At 40.7% G+C, this 22,810-nt stretch overlaps 1 protein-coding gene across 1 annotated transcript in view; it reads left to right on the forward strand.

Annotated features, from left to right (window-relative positions):
- The window catches only part of DIAPH3 (diaphanous related formin 3), a 1,068,692-nt gene that overhangs the window by 239,315 nt on the left and 806,567 nt on the right, over positions 1 to 22,810 (forward strand). The window contains exon 5 of the mRNA XM_089668393.1: positions 2,454 to 2,584. Coding sequence (XP_089524519.1) covers positions 2,454 to 2,584 — 131 coding nt within the window. The remainder of the gene's footprint in view (positions 1 to 2,453; positions 2,585 to 22,810) is intronic.

A 22,810-nucleotide genomic window follows, 5' to 3' on the forward strand; every position in this document is an offset into this window, starting at 1 on the left:
TCCCTTGGCCAACTCATACACTCTCACGGCTTCAACTACCACCTCTATGCCGACGACACACAAATCTATCTCTCAACCCCCCACCTCACCCCTTCGGTCTCTGCCCAAATCACACACCTACTGAGCGACATATCAGATTGGATGTCGCTCCACTTCCTTAAACTGAATCTCTCCAAAACCGAGCTCCTTGTCTTCCCCCCAGCCCGAACCCCACCCCCCATTGACTTCTACATCACATCCAACAACGTCAATATCAAACCCGCTCTGCAGGCCAGAGTACTTGGTGTCATTCTGGACTCCAACCTATCCTTCCAGCCCCAAGTCCAATCTTTAACAAACTCGTGCAGACTCCACCTCCGCAACATCGCCAAAATCCGCACGTTCCTAACCCCAGAAACCACTAAACAGCTCATCCACTCCCTCATCATATCACGACTCGACTACTGCAACTCCCTCCTCACTGGCCTGCCTCGCCGCTGGCTATCCCCGCTTCAGTTGATCCTGAATACGGCTGCCAGACTCATTCACCTTTCCAACCGCTCCATTTCCGCCACCCCCCTTTGCCAATCCCTCCACTGGCTTCCGATTGCGCAACGGATCAAATTTAAAATCCTAACACTGACGTACAAAGCTGTCCACCATACTGCCCCGAACTACATCACTGACCTAATATCCAAGTACCGCCCAGCACGCACACTCCGCTCCTCACAAGACCTCCTTCTCTCTAGTTCCCTGGTCTCCTCCTCCCATGCCCGCCTCCAGGACTTCTCCAGGGTGTCACCCATCCTCTGGAACTCCCTGCCCCAACCCATCAGATTATCACCTACTCTCCTCTCCTTTAGGCGCACCCTGAAAACCCATCTCTTCAGGGAAGCCTACCTCACCCCTTGCTAACTTGCCGACCTCCTCCACTCTTCCTACCACTCCATCCCCCACAGCTATCTCCTCCTGTACCACTATCCCACCCCTTCTAGATTGTAAGCTCGAAAGAGCAGGGCCCTCGATCCCCTCATGTTTTGCATTGTATTGGTATTGTTCTGTCACATGTTCTGTCCCCCTTTGTAATGTACAGCGCTGAGTGAACTATTGGCGCTTTATAAATACTGTATAATAATAATAATAACAGTTGTGCATCTATATAAAGATTTATGCACTGAAAACTACCTTTGAAATCATTTTCTGGAGTCCTGAAGAGTTCATGTTCGTAACTATTTGGGTTATGCTGTCACTTTCATGTGAATTAACACTGGCCCCTTAGGCATAGCCCCTTCTAGCTGAGCTAAGTCTTCATTTTGTAGCAGGCAATAAGGAATTCAAACAAGAAGGGAGAGTAAGTAAGTGGTAAGACAAAAATATGGAAACTGTTAAAATTAAGCTGTAGACTTCAGGTTAACGTGAACAGCTCAAACAACATTTAAATGGTGAGGGATTAGGACAAAAAGATGACAACATAATGTCCTGAATCAAATGGAACAAGGAAACCACCTTTGTTAAGAAAGAGGACTGAGTCCTTCTTTACCACCATATCTTTGTGAAGAACTAGAAAGGTTTATTTTGCGGGAAAGCGCAGCCAACTCTAAGACCTTGCAAGCCAAGGTAATGGCCACCAAAAAGAGATCCTTGAACATAGAGTGACAAATCTCCTGCAGAGAAGCAAAACTAACAAGACCAAATTATTTCCCACCAAGACAAAAGGAAACAAACAGGCAGCACAATCCACGTTACACCATGCACAAATGCTTGAACTAAGGGATGAGATGTGAAAAGTCTCTGAGAAAGCATGTCCAAAGCCAGAATCTGTCTCTTAATTGTTCTTACAGCCAGGGACATCCCCATCAGACTGGGGAAAACCCAAATGTGCCCTACCTCATACAAATTTTTGAGCTTCACAGCGGGTGAAATAGTCCTTCTATGTACAGTGATATGCTTTCCTGGAGTTTGACTTTTTAGCCTTGAGGAAGATTCGAGTTACAGAATCAGAAACTCACCTGTCCCTCAGTATTTGGACTTCAACAGGCATGCTGTCAAAGTCGACGACCATAAAGCAGGACAGATGAAAGGACCCTGATTCAGCATATCTGGCTGATCGGGAAGGATCCCTTGGCTTGTCTGTCAAGAGATTTACCATGTTGATATACCAAATTCTTGTTGGCCAGGCTGGTGTGATCAGATCAGTAGTTCACTGATAATTTTATCATTACCAAAATTTTTATTCAATAGATCTAAATAAAAGCTCAATTATTGAGAAAGTATAACAATGATCTGTGTGCAAAGACTGATTCTCTCAGTTACAGAAAATTAACATCTTATCTATAAATTAGTGTTTTGATTGTAACTCCAATTAGAACATTTTTAGAAATGGTGAACAGTTTTTTTTTCTCCTTCCTTATTTAATATATATGTGTGGTTTACTGTAGGGACGATTGCTCAGTATGAATTTTATCTTATTTCAGGGCAGCCTGAAGAGCAGCAGACAGATCTCGCCACAGGAATTCATTCATGAATTGAAAACAGGCTCTACAGATGAAAGACTTGTCTCTTACTTAGACTCCCTTCGAGTCTCTCTGACCAGCAATCCTGTCAGGTAATGTACCAGAATTAATAATAAGTGATCTTGTGTTAAAGTGATTCATGTTCAAACTTGTACACTTCTTGCAGGTGTCTTTCTATGACATTGCCTTAGTGTATGGGAAATTATGCCTAAAATGTTTTTTTTTTTTTTTTTTTTTTTAAAGAAACCTTTATTTGTAGGTTACGAAAAATGGTTAAGGCTTTCCTATCTGTGAGGGTTCATATGAATTCTATTTGTAGATGTTAACTGAGACTTTTCTTTTAATTTTTCTTTCATAGATATTTTAATATTAAGACCAATAGTAGAATCACATGATTAGTTTCGCTAAATGTCGTACTGTTGGAGCCCATGCTGATCATGATTTTTAACCAATGGATGCATTCTATTATGACCGTTAAGGTAAACATGAGCTGAGCCAAAACAAATCTTGCTACAGGGTTTTAGAAAAGTAGTATGTTCCACTTACTCCTTGTGTTGAACATCTGGTTGAGAGTATTAGATTATTGCAGTTACTCTGGTCATAGTTTTAATTAAAACATATCAGCCTTTCCTAGGTTACCCTCCAAAATAAAAAGTTGTGTTGTTGAGATATTAAAGAAGTAGGGCCAAAGCTCTTTTGGCCCTACTTCTGCTAGAGATCAGAAGAATGTACTTCATTTTGCATTCCTGTTACCCAGATTCAGCCGACAACAGGCTAAAGCCAGCAGCTGGACCAGCATCTGGCTTAGCCTCTCAGTGTGCCGTTGAGAACCTGAGCCTGCTGCTCCTGATCCTGCACAGCCCAATGCACCAGTGAGCACTGGAGGGGCAGAGCTTAGAGTAGTGACTGAAGATAGTGAACAGAGTGATCAGCAGTCTTTGATCACTCCATTCTCGGTGTAGAGGCAACGGGGGGGCAGCTGTGGCTCGGATACATGCTGCAGCCACCTAGGTGAGTATAAATGCTTTTTTTTTTTTTTTTTTTTTTTTTTAAACCTAGAACTTCTCTGGAACTTCTCTGTTAATTCATTGGGCTGAATTTAGTCCAGATTCTTTTGAAAAGGGTTTTTACCCTCTGCCTGTGTCATAGAAGTCTAGACAAGTGTGTTTCAGCATTGATTTTTTTTTTTTTTTTTTAATTTGTCTTTGTTACTTTTAGATTTGGCAGCTATACTGGTCTGGTGTTTTAAAAAAGTTATTTTTAGGGGATGATTTAATATTGAGAATTAGATCAAGTATATCTTTATAGTGTTTTTAGTTTTGGATAGTACAAGAGTGTAGGAGAAGATAGAAACCCTGTTCGTTTTTTTTACTGCTGTCTAACGTAATTGGAGAGATTCTCATTCAACAAGAACTGGACAGGCAACCACAAAAACCTGACTTTTTTTCATATCAGAATAAACCGAGTACCCAGGAAATGCGTACTTGTAAAGGAATTTTAACACAAGTTTCAGCTTTTTCAGCTTCCTGGAAGCGCCTTGTGCACAAGGTAAATGGGTGTGTATTTTTTTTTGCCAGAGGTGTACTTTAACTGTTAAAGGGTAGACACATTTTCCCAAACTCTTACTACCAGTTGCAAAAAGCTAAGATCCAGCAACAATGCAAGTTAGATTGTGATATATGCAGTTCTCTCAACCCTACAGCAGTCATATATTAATTTTGCTTCTCATGCATTCAATATGTGGCATATGGTCAACATCCTGTTAAATAGAGGAGCTAAGGTGCTCTGATCTCACGTTTAGCTCTACTGGACTCATTCCCTTCCTGCAGCTCACATAAAGAGAGATTAGCTGCAAATGGGAATGACTAGGCCTGCAACTCATTGGAGTTAATAAAAAAAACAAAAAACACCTTGATTCCAGAGGATGGACAGGCTCACCTCTATTGTTTAATAACACATAGCACAGGTTAATCTAGGTCCCACATCTCAGCAGTGCAAAAATGCCTGGGAGTAAATAAAAAGTATCTCATGTGCTGCCAAAGAGACTACACTACAGCTGCAGGCACCCACAAATGTCCCAGACCAATCAATAGCACATTAAAAAATGAGAAAAAGCCCTTTGCTTCTCAATATCAATAAAAGGTAAACTATCTACCAAAGGGTTTAACACACACCTCAATTACTACTGAAATCAAATAAAAACAAAAACATATAAATAGATTAAAATGAGTGTATTTTATAAAAGGCAATATAAACCAATAACTGGCTGACCTTCTAACACATATCTACGTCAAACTAGCAATACAATATTAGTGCATAAATAATGTGAACAGTAACTCCTTAATGCATGAAAAAAATACAATCCTCCAAAGTGCATATATGACATGAAGATTAAATGGAAAGAATCCACAAACACTCAACAGGTCATAAAGGCTCTTCATAGTGCAATTTTTTTTTTTGAAATATTACATTTAGTAATAAAAAGCACACTCACATTGAGGAAAGGGAATAAAAACCTTCATAGAGCATAACATAGGCTTGAGGTAAACAAAGATGGTGGTTGCCAATGCCACACCTGAAATGTCACCACGCTTCCATCCTACGCTTTGTGTCACACACCACGTGTTAGCAGTGGGGTACTTTGGGGTTTATTACCACCTGGTGTAACTGGTTGATGCCTAGCAATACGTATAGCCAGAGTTTACTAGACATTAGGTAATTTATGTAGAGGCCATGGGAAATTAGCCACCAGGATAGATCAGTCCTGGATTATAAGTGTTTAAAGGTTAATTTCAATTATTATGGGAAGAGTTAAAGCAAACCTTCATCATGCATCATTTAGTGTCAGAATTGGCAGCTCAACCCAATACCTGGCATCATAAGTGTCATCCAGCTTCTATCCCACTAATGTCTCAGACCTGTCCTGAAATTTTTTTTGACATGTAGTGGGAATTAACATGGCCCTACAAGGTTTGTATTTGATTTAATTTGATATATATATATATATATATATATATATATATATATATATATATATATATATATATATGAAAGTGCACTCTCTCAGATTTAATTTGAGGGTATGTACTTCCAAATTGGAGGAAGGGTTTAGGAATTACAGCTCTTAGGAGTAGCCATCCCCCCTTTTTCAAGGGACCAAAAGTAATTGAACAAATGAATATAATCATAAATAAAATGTTCATTTTTAATATTTTGTTGAGAATCCTTTACTGGCAATGACTGCCTGACGTCTGGAACCCATGGACATTACCAAAGACTGGGTTTCCTCCTTTCTAATGCTTTGCCAGGCTCTAACTGCAGCTGTCTTCAGTTGTTCTTTGTTGGTGGGCCATTTCCGCCTTTAGTTTTGCCTTCAGCAAGTGAAATGCATGCTCAGTTGGGTTGAGATCAGGTGATTGGCTCGGCCATTGCAGAATATTCCACTTCTTTTCCTTCAAAAGCTCCTGGGTTGCTTTTGCGGTGTGTTTTTAATCATTGTCCATCTGTACTGTGAAGCGCCGTCCAATCAGCTTTGCTGCATTTGGCTGAATCTGGGCTGACAGTATATCTCTAAACACTGAGAATTCATCATCAATAAACACCAATGACCCATTGCCACTGGAAGCCATGCATGCCCATTCCATCACACTGCCTTAACCATGTTTTACAGATGACATTGTGTGCTTTGGATGATGAGCTGTTCCAAGCCTTCTCCACACTTTTTTTCCCCATTATTCTGGTACAGATTAATCTTTGTTTCATCCGTCCAAAGAATGCTTTTCCAGAACTGGTCTGGCTTTTTTAGATGTTTTTTTGGCAAAGTCTAATCTGGCTTTTCTATTTTTCAGACTTATGAATGGTTTTCATCTTGTTGTAAACCCTCTGTATTTGCTCTCCTGAAGTCATCTCTTGATTGTAGACTTTGACAATGATACGCCCACCTCCTGGAGAGTGTCCTTCACTTGTCTGGATGTTGTGAATAATTTTTTCTTTACCATTGAGAGGATCCTGCGATCATCCACTACCGTTGTCTTACGTGGATGTCCATAACCTTTTTATGTTGCTGAGCTCACCAGTGCATTCCTCTTCCCTCAGAATGTACCAAACTGTTGATTTGGCCACTTCTAATGTTGCTGCTATTTCTCTGATGGAATTGTTTTGTTTTTGAAGCCCTACAATGGCCTATTTCATTTGCATGGACAGCTCCTTTGAACGCATGATGTAGGTTCACAGCAATAGATTCCAAATGCCAATACCACATTTAGAATCAACTCCAGACCTTTTTATACCTGCTTAATTGATGAAGAAATAACAAAGGAGTAGCCCACACCTGGCCATGAAACCGCTTTTGATTTTATTGTCCAATTACTTTTGGTCCCTTGAAAAACGGGGGGGGGGGGGGGGGTGGCTACTCTTAAGAGCTGTAATTCCTAAACCCTTCCTCCAATTTGGATGTACATATCCTCAAATTAAACCTGAGAGAGTGTACACTTTCAGCCCATATCCATTATATAACTATAGCATAAATATATAAAAAATTATATAGACCAAAGAGAAAAATATTGATATAAAAACAATATATCCTAAAGTCTATATCATCGCGCATCATGAATATAATATTAAGAATAGTTGATTAAATTGGAGCTGCTATTTTACAGCTGTAGAAAAACAAATATATATATACATGTGAAAAAGACCACAATAACAGCGTATATAGTGATAATCAAATAACTGATCCTACATAAAATCAATATACATATTATATGATCTTCCTTCAATGAAGATATGGAATCTTTCTTTCAAAAAACTTAATCCTCCACCAACATGAATACTCCAGTGCTCAACACCTCATCAAAGTGCAAACTCACCAGATACTGGTGAAAAACCAGAATATCTTTGTATATCAATTGATGTGAGATGAATCAGCAGCACATCATTATTAATCATTCCTCAGATGATCCCAGTAATCTCCATCATATTGAGCATGAGCCACATGTGAATAAATAGAAAACACTCTCCATAGCGTAATAACATTTCAGAAATTTTATTCCAGCAAATTCCCCCATAAAAACCGCACTCACATTTAGTAAGTACATATAAAGCCTTTTAATTATAAAAATGTCTCCAGCCTGCTGCGCTTAGTACACTGCTTCCAACACACACACAGTGGCGTCTCACCAGCCTGCAACAGATGACGCGGTTGCGGTCACGTGGTCCGGACACGTGATACGGCGTGCATGATGATGTCACTGCTGGATCACGTTCTAATGCGTTTCGTCACACGACTTCGTCCAAGGGTGTGATCAGCAATGGATTAAACTAGCTCTTCTAGAGCCACACATTCTCCCATTGGTTGGCATAGATTTACATAGCAACACCTTCTGAACAATTGAACACAGGATGACCCAAACTATACTGATTGCCTTATTTAGACACCTTATCAGTGAAGAGTATAACCTACTCATTAGTGCCATCTTGTGTTCGATTAACAAATTAACACCATACTTTGAATATACAAATAATGGCATATATCCATCATTCATCCATACATAACAATACAGATATCTCATAATCATAATATTTTTATTAACATAAGGTGAAACACAATAAGATACCATAATTAAAATAAATAAATACAAATTAAAATAAAATAAATTAAATTAATAATCACTAATAAAACAATTTAAATCCAATTCAACATTTAAACCGTTAGGGGGCAAAGCTACAGTCAAATATATCCATGTAGTTTCACACTTAGATAATTCCCTTATTCTATTTGACCCCCGCCACATACAACTTTGCATTCACCATGAAGACCTTAATGAAATATTTCTGAGACTTTATGTAAAATCTTAAATTATTGCAAGTTCTCTTAGCTGATGACAAGCAAATCATGGAATGCAATTCAAGTAACACCGTACTTCTCAATGCAGTTCTCTAACAAGATAATTATGAATTTCTTTCACTTGGTGGCACTGTAGGTGAAAGGATGCAGTTTAGTTTGCTTGTGGACTCCATCTTGTACCTCCTACAGTTTTGTTGAGAAACAGTGGATGTTAGTTTCTGTCCTCCTCTCAAGCTGTAAGAGGCTACAATTGTCTGACAAAGTAGTTTATCTTTATAAAATTTAATGATTCCTTTTAATGTTTTCTACCATTACTGCATAGTGTTTCCCTATAGTCTAGTCACTTATTTTTTTCTTTTCCTCCTTTAAGTAAAATAGTGAGAACAACATCTAGAGTTTGGAAATATTTCTACAGTGCAGTTTATGCTGAGAGCACAGATGTAATTTGCAAAAATTGTGAGAAGAAATATTCTCCTCCAAATACTGCTAGTATGACAGAATACATCCTTGTATGCCAGAGGTGCCCTAAAGACATACTAAAATACTTTATGGAATGAAATAATGAGGACTATTTTGAAAGCTTTTCCCGCTAGAGTTCTCATTCCAGAAACATTCATTCTGCTCATTCTGGATTGTCACAAAGTGTTTTCACCAGCAGCATCTTCAAGTAAGAATGTGTTGCAAACTACTGCCTCACAAAAATACACAATACCTTCATTTTTAGATTAAATGACTCCTGAATAAATTGATCAAGCACTTGCAAGAACAATATTATTATTATACAGGATTTATATAGTGCCGACAGTTTGCTCAGCGCTTTACATTATGGTGGGAGACCGTACACGAGACAGTACAGTAACAATACAATTCAATACAAGAGGGGTTCGAGAGCCCTGCTCCTTGGAGCTTACAATCTAGGAGGGAGGGCATAGTGGTACAGGAGGAAATAGCTGTGGGGGATGGAGTGGTTGGAAGAGTAGTGGAGTTCAGTATTAGCTAAGGGCGGGGTAGGCTTCCCTGAAGAGAGGTTTTCAGAGTGCGCCTAAAGGTGAGCAGAGTAGGTGATAGTCTGATGGATTGGGGTAGGGAGTTCCAGAGGATGGAGAAGTCCTGGAGACAAGTATGGGAGGAGGAGACAAGGGAGCTAGAGAGTAGGAGGTCTTGTGAGGAGCGGAGAGTACGGTTTGGGTGATATTTTGAGACAAGATCGGTGATGTAATTTGGGGCAGTATTATGAACGGCTTTATATGTCAGTGTTAGCGTTTTGACTCTTATCCGTTGGGCAATTGGAAGCCAGTGGAGGGATTGGCAGAGGGGGTGACAGATATGGAACGGTTAGTAAGGTGGATGAGTCTGGCTTCGCATTCATGATAGACTGAAGTGGGGATAGCCTGCGATGAGGTAGACCAATGAGGAGGGAATTACAGTAGTCGAGGCGTGATATAATAAGGGAGTGAATGGGGGGGGGGGGGGGGAATAATAGGAGCTCAGTTTTTGAAAGATATACAGTATATTTGTATTATCATGTGAACTATTTGTGGTTCCAGGAGATCCCTCTTGTTCTTTGTTGTTGTATTGTTTTCCACTTCGATTGTGTCAGGGCTTGTTATCCTACTTGTTCATTTCAGATCATACTGCTTGACATTAATGCATGTCATTTTGAACCAAATTAATTCATTGAAATTCCTTGTAGAAAGAAGTCAAATTATCAAGTGTTCTGATTAACGTTATGCCTACAGCTGTACTTAATATTTGACTGGGGATAGCTGTGCAGGTTTCTCGTTGACTTTAACCAGTTGCCGACCGCAGATAGCCGAATGACGGCTACACTGCGGCCGGCCAGTTCTGGGAGGGCGTCATATGACGTCCTCCCAGAACGCGCTCTCTTTCTATCAGTGCTATCTATCAGTACCCACCATCAGTGCTGCCTATCAGTGCCGCCTCATTAGTGCCGCCTATCAGTTCCCATCAGTGCTGCCTCTTCAACGCACATCAGTGAAGGAGAAAAATTACCTGTTTGCAAAATTTGATAATTGAAACAAAGAAACTTTTTTTTTTTTTTTTGAATTTTTTTAAATTTGTCATATGGGTACAATCTTGCATAATTGCGCAATTGTCAATCAAAGTGCGACTGTGCTGAAAGCTGAAAATTGGCCTGGTAAAGGAGGGAGTATAAGTGCCCGGCAGGCAAGTGGTTAAACAAAAATGTAAACCGTGCAAAATGTATACAAATAAGAAATAAAATGAGTAAGCCGCAAATGCCAAAGAGTATATCCTCTCCAATAAACTCTTTAATAATGAGTGTTGCACTAATTGATCTGTGTTCAAAACATTTGATGTCAACTAAGGTGCAGTCCGTACTTTCTATAGAGCTGGTAACTGACTGCAAAGTCAGCCCAGTTCGCCTGAAACCCAAAACCCTCTTTCCTGCACCAATTCCTAAGCCACTTGTTAAGTTCTCTTAGCTCCTGCTTCCTCTCTGGTATGGCTCGAGGCACAGGTAGTATCTCTGAGAATACCACATTGGAGGTCCTTTCCTCATTATAGCCCCTAAGTCCCTGAAATTATTTTTTAGGACATTCCACCTTCCTCTAACTCGGTCATTGGTACCAACATGTACCATGACTGCTGGGTCCCTCCCCAGTCCCAACCAACAATCTGTCCATCTGATTTGCGATGTCTGAACCTCTAGCACCTGGTAAGCAACATAATGTTCTTTGATCGCGGTCTTTGTGACAGATTGCCCTATCTGTCCTTCTAATAATTGAGTCCCCTATCACCAGTATCTGCCTAACCTTGTCTGTATCCTTGCCCCCCTTCTTACTGGAGCAGTCGTTCCCCTGGTAGCTGGGGGAGGGAGACTGCTCCAGCCGTGCCACCCCTGAGCTGATATTCCCTACATTGAGCAACTTGGCATATTTATTGTGATGTACCAACTCAGGGCTAGCCTCTCTAAGGCTCTTCCCACTACCCCTCCTCCTGTCACCCAGCTACCTACATCTGGCCTCCACCCCCCCCATACTGGGCCCCACCAGCACCTGCTGGGTAATGTCCAAGCTCCTTTCCAAGTTGTTGATGCTTTGCAGTGTTGCCACCTGATTCTGTAGATCCAGGTTCTGGGCTTCCATAAAGACAACTAGCTCACACCTCACACAGCAGTATTTGCCCTCAAATGGTTCATCAAGGAGTGCATACATGGAGCAAGATATACACTGGGTTGCATCACCAATCCTATTGGACATTTTACCATCTTACCTTCCAAGTATTCAAAGTTCTCCAAACTACTACCATGCACTCCAATTTTTCCCAGGCACTCCAATTTTTCCCAGGCACTCCTAGTTACTCCCAGGTATTCCAATTACTCCAAATTACTCCTAGTACCTAACTTACTCTGCATTTTTCCTCACAGTACCCCTGGTCCCCTGCAGTCGATCTTATCAATGTTTCTTACTCCTTCATTCCAGCGTGCCTGCGGTCCCTCACTCCGTGAGCCCCCCTACCTGTCCTCTATTAGTATCGGTGTCCCACGCCTAGGGTCAGTGCCCTGTGCCCTCCTGCCGTTATGTCTGGATTCCTGACACAGGCGCCCTCACTCTCAGCTGGTCTTTGCTTACCAGCTCGGTCCAGCACAATCACAGATCACCACAGCGGAGATCAGTTTAGCAACGCCCATGACGCGGAGCCTGCCTGTCTCGGTGTGTTTTCCTCATAGCGTCCTCCTCTCAGCGCGCGCGTACTCTCTCCTTCTCTCAGCGTGTTCGCCTTCCCGTGTTCTTTCAACAAAGGAGTCTCCGCATCACTACAGCCTCCTGTTTCCATGAAGTTATGCACTGCACCATTATCTGCCTACATTACATAGAGAAGCGCAGACACCTATTGATGAATTCACTGGGTAAGAAAAGGTTTGTAATGAAAATAGAAAGATTTTATTTATTTTCATTAGCATATTGATGAGGGGAGTAGAAGCAACTAGTAAAGGTAATTGTAGCACATTATACTTTAGATTCAACAAATTTAATAAAATAAATGTTTATGGAAGAGAACATCTCAAAGGAAAGATACATTTAAAGCACACGCTTTATGTATGTTTCTGCATAGAAAGGAGTTGCAAGTTAAAATGAATTGTCGTTGCTTTTCTCAATCTCAAACCAAAAGAGACTGTCCTTGCTCCTATAGTATCACATGGATCCCAATTCATTGAAGCAAACAATCATTTTTAAGTTCTCTGTAAGTAACCCATTTCGGGTGAAACATGTTAGAGGGGAGATCCCAAAGGTGGGGACTTCATAGTGAATATTTGCTTCAGGAAATCGGGATCTATGTGAAGCTGCCAGAGTTTGTAGAGTCTTTCGATTTGTTTATGTGTTGGAGTATGGATAGCTCCTTGGTTCACCTGCACCTGGCACAGAGACCAGAGATACATCAACTAGGCTTGGAGTAGAGGAGATTGTTTTTATCTTTACATGTTTTTCTCATTCTGTTTGAATGGCAGCTGGCAAGATTTACATAGTAGTCTCTCCCAGGCCCCACACATAAGGTGTGCATTTCCTTTTATTCTTGTGGAGCTCATACTTTGGCAGCTCATAGGAATCAGTTCCAAGTGCGTGTGCTGGGACCATTTTGAGAAACCTGACAGACACTTTTACCCTTCCTCAAGCGAATTGGAGATAATTTGTAAACTGCCTCCATACTGGAAAATCTTCCAGTGGTTACATAAATAGCAATAAAAACCTAAGAAAGGTTCTAATACTTCCCCACTTTTTTGTCCAGAACTAGAAAAAAAAAAAGTTCTTACTGAGGTTTTATTTTTAAACAGTCAACCTCTATCTGGGAAAACATTTTCCTTAGAGAACAAAGGCTAGGATATTAAGAGCTTTTTCTGAATCCCTTGTTACCCATCTAGTGATGAAGCTCTTTTCTCCCTCTCTTTCTGAAAAAAGGCAAAAAGATATATTCATTAATTTCATCAAAATATAAAATATTTCTAGTTTGCCTTGTTGCTTGCTTTCCGGTAGCCTGAAAGCAAGCTGGTCAGCATGTTACTTAACGATCTTGTGCCCTGAGAGAACAAGCATTTTTTTCAAAGTTGTGTTATACTTGATCTTTTTAACTAGTACTAGCAAAAGTGCCAGTATTAAGCCTCATGCAAAGAGTTGTATGAATATAGAGGCACTAATGTGCAGGATCTTGCTGGCAGCAAGATTCAGCATAAAAATTACTGTTTATTCTATACTTGTGTAACTTGTGTAACATGTTAGCAGCATTTACACACATATAACATAAATGGCCCTGTTGTTAGGAAGCATACTGCTTCTCAAGGAAGCCACCTAGTATTTTTTTTGTTGATAGAACCTAGGTGACTTCTTAAAGAAGCTACTTAGAAGCTTCTACTACCAACGTGTGCATGAGCCCTAAGCATTTACTATAATATAGATTTTTAGGTTCTTTAAAAGGTTGAGTTACTTAGTAACCACCAAAATGTAATGCAATAGACCCAAAAGTACTACTGCACCTTCTTGAGATAAGAGGATGAAATGGAGGATGGGGAGAGTTTTGAAGTATGGTTGGGAGTTTTTGGAACTGCAGATCTGCATGCCTATGAAACTTGTAGTAGGGCCACCTAAGTATTACGAAATAATGAGAAACTTGGTGACGAAAGTTTGATCCTTAAATATTTAATTCTCAATTTAGGGGCCCATAAACTAGAGGATGCTGTGATAAAAATTTTTACATCAGAGGGCAGTGGTACAGTTAACATATGAGACCTAGAGGTGATGGCTTTAAATAGCGAAATTTGACCAAAATCTTGTATAATTTAATTGTTTGTACAAATTCTAAAGCTTTAGTAAGGGTTAAGATAACATCATCTGCATAAAAGCCAATATTAAGCTGTACTTCTCCTGTTTTAAAACCTGAGACATTCAAGACATGGGGTAGTTATCTGATGGCTTGCATGAGAGGCTCCGTTACCAGTGTAAATATTATGGGGGAAAGAGGGCATCCTTGTCTGGTGCCATTGGTTATGTCAAAGGGGTCTGAAAATAGACTTGCACTGGGAGCTAAATAAAGAGCTTGTATGGCTCTATTTATATAGCCTGTTTGTCCAAATGTGTGTAGTACTTCTTTCAGGTATTGCCAGTGCACTTGGTCAAATGCTTTCTCCACATTTGGAGAAAATAGCAGAGGCATTCAACCCAATTCTGCCCATTGAACTAATTTTGGAACTCACCTAGTACCATCTGAGGTTGGCAGCCTTTAGCAAATCAAGGTTGATTGGGATGTACCAGTTGTCTTATCTTCTAGGCATGAAGCAGTGATTTTCACATAAATTTTGGTATCCGCATTCAACGGGGATATTAGGCAATTATTGGCAGGGGTTGTTGGTGAGTTCTAAGATTTAGGTATTGTAATTATTAGAACATTAAGGGATTCCTTTTGAAATGTAGCAGTTTGTGCTCAGTATACAAACATACGATGCAGCGCTGAGAGGTGTTAAATAAATTATTGTTAAGGTGTAGCATCAAAAATTAAGTCCTACATATATCCCATATGGTGCAACGTGACAATGGTGATATATTCAATATGAAGATAGTGACTTCCGTGGCTATCGTGGCTTGTAGAGGATAAATGTATAATGCACTAACCAGATAGCACAAATAATTGTGCGTTGGAGTATATAAGACCTACTCCACGGTGCTCCAGGATTTGGGAACTCTGCATAGGGATGAAGTCGTCAGGCAGGGATTAGCCACCAGGTGTCATCCATCCAGGACAGGTTACCACTCTCCAATATCACCACATCAAGCAGACCAGGTTTAGCAGTATCCAGCAGTATCGGTCTTGGACACCAGGGGGATCCCACATTGAAGCATGGATCTAATGTAAAAAAGCACCTTAGGGGAAGGGGGCTCAGAGATGCCAAAAAATTAGCCAGAAGAGAGAAAACTCTCATAGTGTAGTATTTTAATGATAAAAATAGGGTAATATCAAAGAATAAATACAAAAAGGAGAGAAGCACTTACATGACAGAAATCCAATATGGCTGCCTATACATAAATAGGGCCATACAGTGGGTGCATAGTGATTGGGGGCAACTTTCTAACGCGTTTCGTGTCATAACACCTTATCAAAGGGAGCGAGCCCAGTATACATTGAGTCCTTATATACTGTGTAGCGCGCATGCGCCGTTGTGTGTTGCCGCGTCATCGCGGACTTTTCGCACATGTGCATTACGTGCGAGCAGCGGCCATTTGCCGGCTGTGGGTAATGGAGCCCAATCTATAGCTGTGCATGAGTAGTAAGCGCCGGCGATGGCCATATTGTTGTAGGCAAAGGCGATGTGAAGTGCTGGGAAATATGCCCTGCTTACAGCAATAAAGTGACTTTACAAATGTAGATAAAAAGGCCCTAAGAGTGTGAATTGAAAGTACCCATTGCGACCCAGGACTGAGTAGAGAAGCTGGGTGCCTTGGTGGTCATAATCAGGAATTCAATTTATAATTCATGATATGGAATACAATGGGAACTGTAATTAAAACGCCCCCTATGGGTCAGAGTTGGTAGAGTGATTGTATACATCACTCCATTCAAGTAATACTGAAACCATAAACTCTTTAAATTATGCAGACAATAAACAGAAAAACATACATTAAATTTAAACATAGGCATCGCAATAAATGGAAAAAGAATACATAATAAAAATTGATAACATTAAATAGGCATGCCATTATAAACGCATTGCTCCCATTTTTAAACAATATATTAGAGTAAATAAAAAAGGGGATACCAGAATAAATTACATCAGGGCCAAAACCCTGAAGTATGTGTAATGGACCAAAGTAGAGGCTCATAATGGTAACAATGTGCAATAAAAAGTGTATATTAAAAACATCAGGGCCATATTCTGAAGTATATAAAACAAACGGAATTGATAAGATTAAAGGCCCATAATGGTAGCAGTGTTTAATAAAGTATGTGTTCTTAAAAAACATAAGTGTAAAAAGGAGGTAAACGTAAGCATAAAATTATCCTCCAAAACCTTGGTGACAAAATGCATGCAACAATCCTTGCCACAAGTCCGGAAACTTAAATTATAAAAGCAAAGTGGCTGCCATATATATTGATAAAATTAATAAAACCTAAAATAAAGGTAAAGACCATAAAAACATAAGTGTAAGAGGAGAGGAGTTTTAAATGGTGTCGATGAAACAATTTAAGTCTAAATCAATATTAAGTCCATGGGGCGAAAGAGTTTGTAGTAAAAAAAATCCATTTAGTTTCAAGCATGGATACAGCTCTTGTTTTGTGCATGTCTCTCCATTGCTGTTTGATAACATCGATGGCCGTAAATTTTCGACTGAGGGTTCCTATGGTGGTGTTGTCTAAAGTGCATGGATAGGGAATGCTCCTTAAAACCTTTTTTAATATTCTTCAGGTGTTCGCGGAGTCTATCCCTAAGTTTCCTGGTTGTTCTGCCCACATATTGCCTACCACAAGAACACTCAAGTAGATCGACGACATGCTTGGTGTTGCATGTAATAGTGATTTGGATCTCAAAGGTCTTACCTGTGGAATCTGACCTAAATATTTTCACAGGGTTTTTATGTATACCGTTATAAATGCACAACATGCACCTATTGCAAGGAAAAAAGCCTTTACGATTAAAGAAAAAAGTCAACTGTTTAGGGGGGTTGACTATATTGGGTGCAAGTCTATTCCTTAGTGCAAGTGCTTTGCAGTAAGTGATCTCTGGATGATCAGGTAATGTATCCCCCAAAACGGGGTCATTTTTGAGGATGGTCCAGTATCTCTTAATGATTTTGGCTGTGTCCTTATGCTGAATGGAAAAGTCGGTGATGAAGGGACAGAATCTGTCAGCTTGTGCTCTGTGTTTAATGGTGAGATCATCCCTATCAATATTGGCAACTTTTTTAATCTCTTCATCTAACGTGGCGGCGTCATAACCCTTCTCAATTAATCTGTTTTTGAGGATATTGGATTGTGTAATAAAATCTTCCCTCTTTGCACAGTTCCTGTGTATATGTAAAAATTGCCCTCTGGGTATGTTATCCAGCCATCTAGGTAGATGGCAACTGTACTTAAAGATAAAACTATTCCTCTCGGTTGGTTTGAAGAAACTCTTAGTGGAAATACTTCTACCATCATTAAAAAGGGTAAGGTCTAGAAAGTTAATAGTGTAATAATCATGTTGGTAGGTTAATTTAATATTCAATGAATTGTAATTGAGGGTATTAAAGAAATTTATTAAAGTAAATTTTTCTCCTTCCCATAGTAACAGGATGTCATCTATGTAGCGACGGTGGTCATATACTCATTGGAGATAGGCAGGAGGGAATGGAGCGATTTTGATATTCATTGCTGAAACCATCTGAACCTGATGCTTTATTGAGCGGTAGTTTGTAAATTACTTCTTGTATTTCTGGTATTGTTAAGTGGGGTCCAGAAGTTTGCACTAGGGTTATGCTTGGCAACTTAGGTGATGAAACAAAGGTGTTTATTTGATCTGTGGATGGAAGCAAATATAGATATCCTGAGCACAAATGATGTAGTTCTGAGTAGTATTCTGCAAATCTGTTGGTGATGTGTGCTGAATTGGTCAGTCTGCTGTTATGTGAGACTAAGAGGTTTGCTTCTGCTATCTTTGCTTATTATATGCTTGATTTGCTTTGCCAAATGTCAGCTTTTTTATTACTTGCCGCATAAAAATTAGTCTTGACTTTTTTAGTATATAGAGAGATCAGTCATTGAGTTTGTGCTGTATTTCCTTTAATTGCCCACCCCCATCTGGAGTGTATAGAGTTTTATTCTGGTCTTCTAAAGTGTAAAAGTAGATGTAATGTATCAGTTTTGTCCTTTTATGTTTCTTCTGAGTATAAAGACACCTCTCATGTAAGCTTTATGAGGGCCTGAAATGTTCTTGATGTCATAAAAATGATCCAGGATGTATACTGATAAGCATGATATTGACTGATTTATTGTGATCTAAAGAAATCCACCTTCTGTATATTCTTAGGTATTTAATATTGTTTGGATCACGGTGATTCCGATTTTGTTGGAGTATAAATGGTCCAAAAATTGATTTGACAGCGTTTGAGCAATAAGACCTCAGTTAACCGCTTGCCGCCCTGCCACTGTGTATATACGTGTGCAGGGCGGCAGTGGAGCGCAAAACCACGTTTAAAAACGGGTTCCGCGCTCCCGACACTTTTGCCGGCAGGGGGCGCGCGCTCCCGCCGACCCGCGGGTGACACGATTTGATCCAGGAGGGATCAATCATTAGATTTCAGCCAGTGATTTCTGGCTGAAATCACATGATCGGTCCCTGTCCTATCCTGTCCTGTGTTGACATACACACAGGGCAGGATATGATGTCATTCTTCTCTGCCTGGACACATTCCGTTCCAGACAGAGAAGAAGACATCCAAAAAGTGAGTACACAAGCACTACACTACAGTTAGAACACACCTAGGACACATTTAACCCTCTGATCGCCCCCTTCTCCCCCCCAGTTAACCCTTCACTGCCCTGTCACCAGTGTCACTGATCAGTGAAGCAATTTTTACTGATCAGTGTCGCTGGCAACTTCCGATAGAGTTAGCGCCCCTCCCAGATAGCGCCAGATTGCCCGCCAGTACACCAGTAATCCTGTTTAACCCCTTGATCACCCCTCCCCCCCTCCAGTTAACCCCTTCACTGCCCTGTCACCAGTGTCACTGATCAGTGAACCAATTTTTACTGATCGCTGTATCAGTGTCGCTGGCGACTTCCGATAGTGTTAGCGCCCCTCCCAGATAGCGCCAGATTGCCCGCTAGTACACCAGTAATCCCATTTAACCCCTTAATATCCCCCCCCCCAGTTAACCCCGTCACTGATCAGTGAACCAATTTTTACTGATCACTGTATCAGTGTCGCTGGCGACTTCCGATAGTGTTAGCGCCCCTCCCAGATAGCGCCAGTTTGCCCGCTAGTGCACCAGAAATCCCATTTAACCCCTTGATCGCCCCCCCTCCCCCCCAGTTAACCCCTTCACTGCCCTGTCACCCAGTGTCATTGATTACAGTGAACAGATTTTTACTGATCACTGTATTAGTGTCACTGGTGACTTCCGATAGTGTTAGCGCCCCTCCTAGATAGCGCCAGTTTGCCCGCTAATGCATGGGATTTTTTTTTAGCAAAAACATGTAGCAGAATACATTTTGGCTTAAATTTATGACTAACTTTGAGTTTACGATATATTTTTTATAGCTGAAAGTAGAAAATATTGGTTTTTTTTCAAAATTTTCGTGGTTTTTTTGTTTATAGCGCAAAAAATAAAAAGCGCACAGGTGATCAAATACCACCAAAAGAAAGCTCTATTTGTGTGAAAAAAAGGACGTAATTTTCGTTTGGGTGCAGCATTGCATGACCGCACAATTATCATTTGAGTTAGTGCAGCGCTGTATAGCAAAAAAAGGCATAAATTACAGTATCTATACCATAGTTTGTAGACGCTATAACTTTCACACAAAGCAATCAATATACACTTATTGGGATTTTTTTTTACCAAAAACATGTAGCAGAATACATTTTGGCTTAAATTTATGACTAACTTTGAGTTTACGATATATTTTTTATAGCTGAAAGTAGAAAATATTGGTTTTTTTCAAAATTTTTGTGGTTTTTTTGTTTATAGGGCAAAAAATAAAAAGCGCACAGGTGATCAAATACCACCAAAAGAAAGCTCTATTTGTGTGAAAAAAAGGACGTATATTTCGTTTGGGTGCAGCATTGCATGACCGCGCAATTATCATTTGAATTCGTGCAGCGCCAAACAGCAAAAAAAGGCCTGGTCATTAAGGGGGGTAAATCCTCTGGGGCTCAAGTGGTTAAAGAGTGCCTTCCTTGCTGATAATACTTTTGATTTGACCAGGTTCATTATTGAGTGCACTTGGTCTGACTAGTGCCTGGAGTGTGTAGATAAAACCGTTAAAATGGAAGGTGTGAGTACAGTGAATGTGCATTTAAAGGACAAGTTCACTAAAAAAAAAAAAAAAGAATAGCACATTTTTCTGCAAGTAAAAAATGTTAATTTACTATTTTTATTTTATTTTGTAGGAGCCTGGAAAGTAATGCACCTGCGATCAGCAGATCACGGGTACCATGCAGGACTCCTACAGACTGTCAGTGTAAGCTGTCTGCCTGTAGATCGTACAAGCAGGGAGCAGGCAGTTACTCAATTACAGGAAGAAAGAACTACCAGAGCGCACAGTAGCACCATGGTGGTTCATTAAGAACTACAAGCTAAAAGTCACTAAGGCTGTTGGTACTTGTAGTTTCTCATTCACAGAACTCTGACTTTTGACGCGGCCAGGAGAGCAAGCCCCACACAGTTGTATGTTTTTTTTTTTTTTTTTTCTTCGTGACAGTGAGCAAGGGGAGAAGAGCCCCTGATAGCTGTTACAATGGGGGATCGGGGGAGGGGGTTGCAGGGGGAAGTTCTACAGTAACATGCTACATGTTACACCCTAAATATGGGTGTAACATATAACTTGTTACAAAAGGTGAACTTATCCTTTAATCTCACTTTTACACCTAAAGCCGTTCATAGATGGTTAGAATCTTGGCCGGTTCGGCAGGGACTGGCCAATATTTGAACCATCTATGGGAAGGCTGATTGTACCCAGTTCAAATGTTGAACGACTTGAGTACAACCAGCATGTTGGATTTCTTTATTGGCAACCCCCTCGCCAGGAGAACATTATAGCTTCACTGGAGGGATTCCCCCATGAACACAGTCAGTGCAACAACCTGTGGTAGAAGGAAAGAAGATCAAATCCTCTTTGGCCTGCCAGAAGTGGGCCTGGACTCAAGTAAATATTAGACATATTACAGGGAACATCTAGAAATGGTAATCTACCTTTTGCCTTGCATTCCTGCTGCAAAATAGGAATGCTTTTCCTGACCTGTCACTGTACCTAGGCATTCATGTTCTGCAGCTTTAGGCACATTGCACACTGGGCATTTGCTCACTTCTGACAGGAGTAAAGTAGCATCAAATTGCACCTAAAGCCATGTTTTTTTAACCACTTGCCTACAGGGCACTTATACCCCCTTCCTGGCCAGGCCAATTTTCAGCTTTCAGTACTGTTGCACTTTGAATTACAATTGCGCGGTCATGCAACACTGTACCCATATGAAAATGTTATCATTTTTTCACACAAATAGAGCTTTCTTTGGTGGTATTTAATCGCCACTTGGTGTTTTATATTTTGTGCTATAAACAGAAGAAGAGCAATACATTTGAAAAATAAAAGTTTTTCTTTTGTTTCTATTTAAATTTTGCAAACAGGTAATTTTTCTCCTTCACTGATGTGCGTTGATGAGGCTGCAGTGATAGGCAGCACTGATGGGCACTGATAGGCGGCACTGATAGGCGGCACTCCTGGGCACAGGTGGGTGGCACTGCAGGGCACAGGTGTGCAGCATTGATGAGTACAGGTGGGTGGCACAGGTGGGCGGCACTGCTGGGCACTGATCATCAGGGCACTGGTCATCAGTGCCGATCCCTTCGCTGATAATTGCTGGTTCTTGGCAGTACTTTTCTCATGCTGTGACAGCGTGAGGAAAGTGCAGCCGATAACTGGCAACTGTATTTACCTGGTGATCTGCTGTGTAATTGGACACAGCTGATCACTTGTTAAAAGGCTGCTGTGATTGACCTTTTACCGTACCGCGTGATTAGCTGTGTCTTTAGGACACAGCGATCACTTGGGGCATGCAGGGGGTGTGTTCTGGAATGACGTCCATGTATGTCATCCCAGAACCAGACAACTGCACTGTAGCCGTCCTTCAGCTATAGCGCGGTAGGGAAGTGGTTAATGCTTTTAGGCACATCAAGTGCTTGAGCATTCATTCATTTCATTGGCCAGAATATTAATTTATTCTGGTCATTGAATCGAATAACATCTCAACAGAAAAGCATGCCTAGCACTAAACACTCCTAGTGATTAAGCATGTTTGGACATGTTTACATGCGTTTTAGGCGCAGCAGGCTTTTTTTTTTTGTGGCCAAATGCTCCTTTCCTGAGCGTGCTAGCCCTGTTTTTGTTTTTTTTTGTTTATTTCCTGCCTACGAACACCCCTGCCTCTAAATAACTGTAAACACCTATGAGTGCATGGACACATAGGCTAACACAAAAGGCTCTAAATGTCCTTAAAGCGGCATTTTTTATGCCTAGTTTGCATAACTGCAGTATTAGATCATTTAAGGCTCTTCTGCTTCTGACCTCTATACTCATGAGAATAGGAGGGAAGTTTTGTGATGGTATCAGGGGCGGACTGACCATTTGGAAATTCGGGCACTGCCCGAGGGCCCGGGGTCAGTAGGGGGCCCCATGAGATGCCCCTGGTACCTTTTTCATAGGCTTTTTGAGTTTGGGCAAGGACACAGGGGCCCCATGATCCCCTATTGCC

The sequence above is a fragment of the Staurois parvus genome, unplaced genomic scaffold, assembly GCF_062004578.1.
Source record: "Staurois parvus isolate SC_StPar_1 unplaced genomic scaffold, SC_StPar_1.0 ptg000007l, whole genome shotgun sequence".
Classification (NCBI taxonomy): domain Eukaryota; kingdom Metazoa; phylum Chordata; class Amphibia; order Anura; family Ranidae; genus Staurois; species Staurois parvus.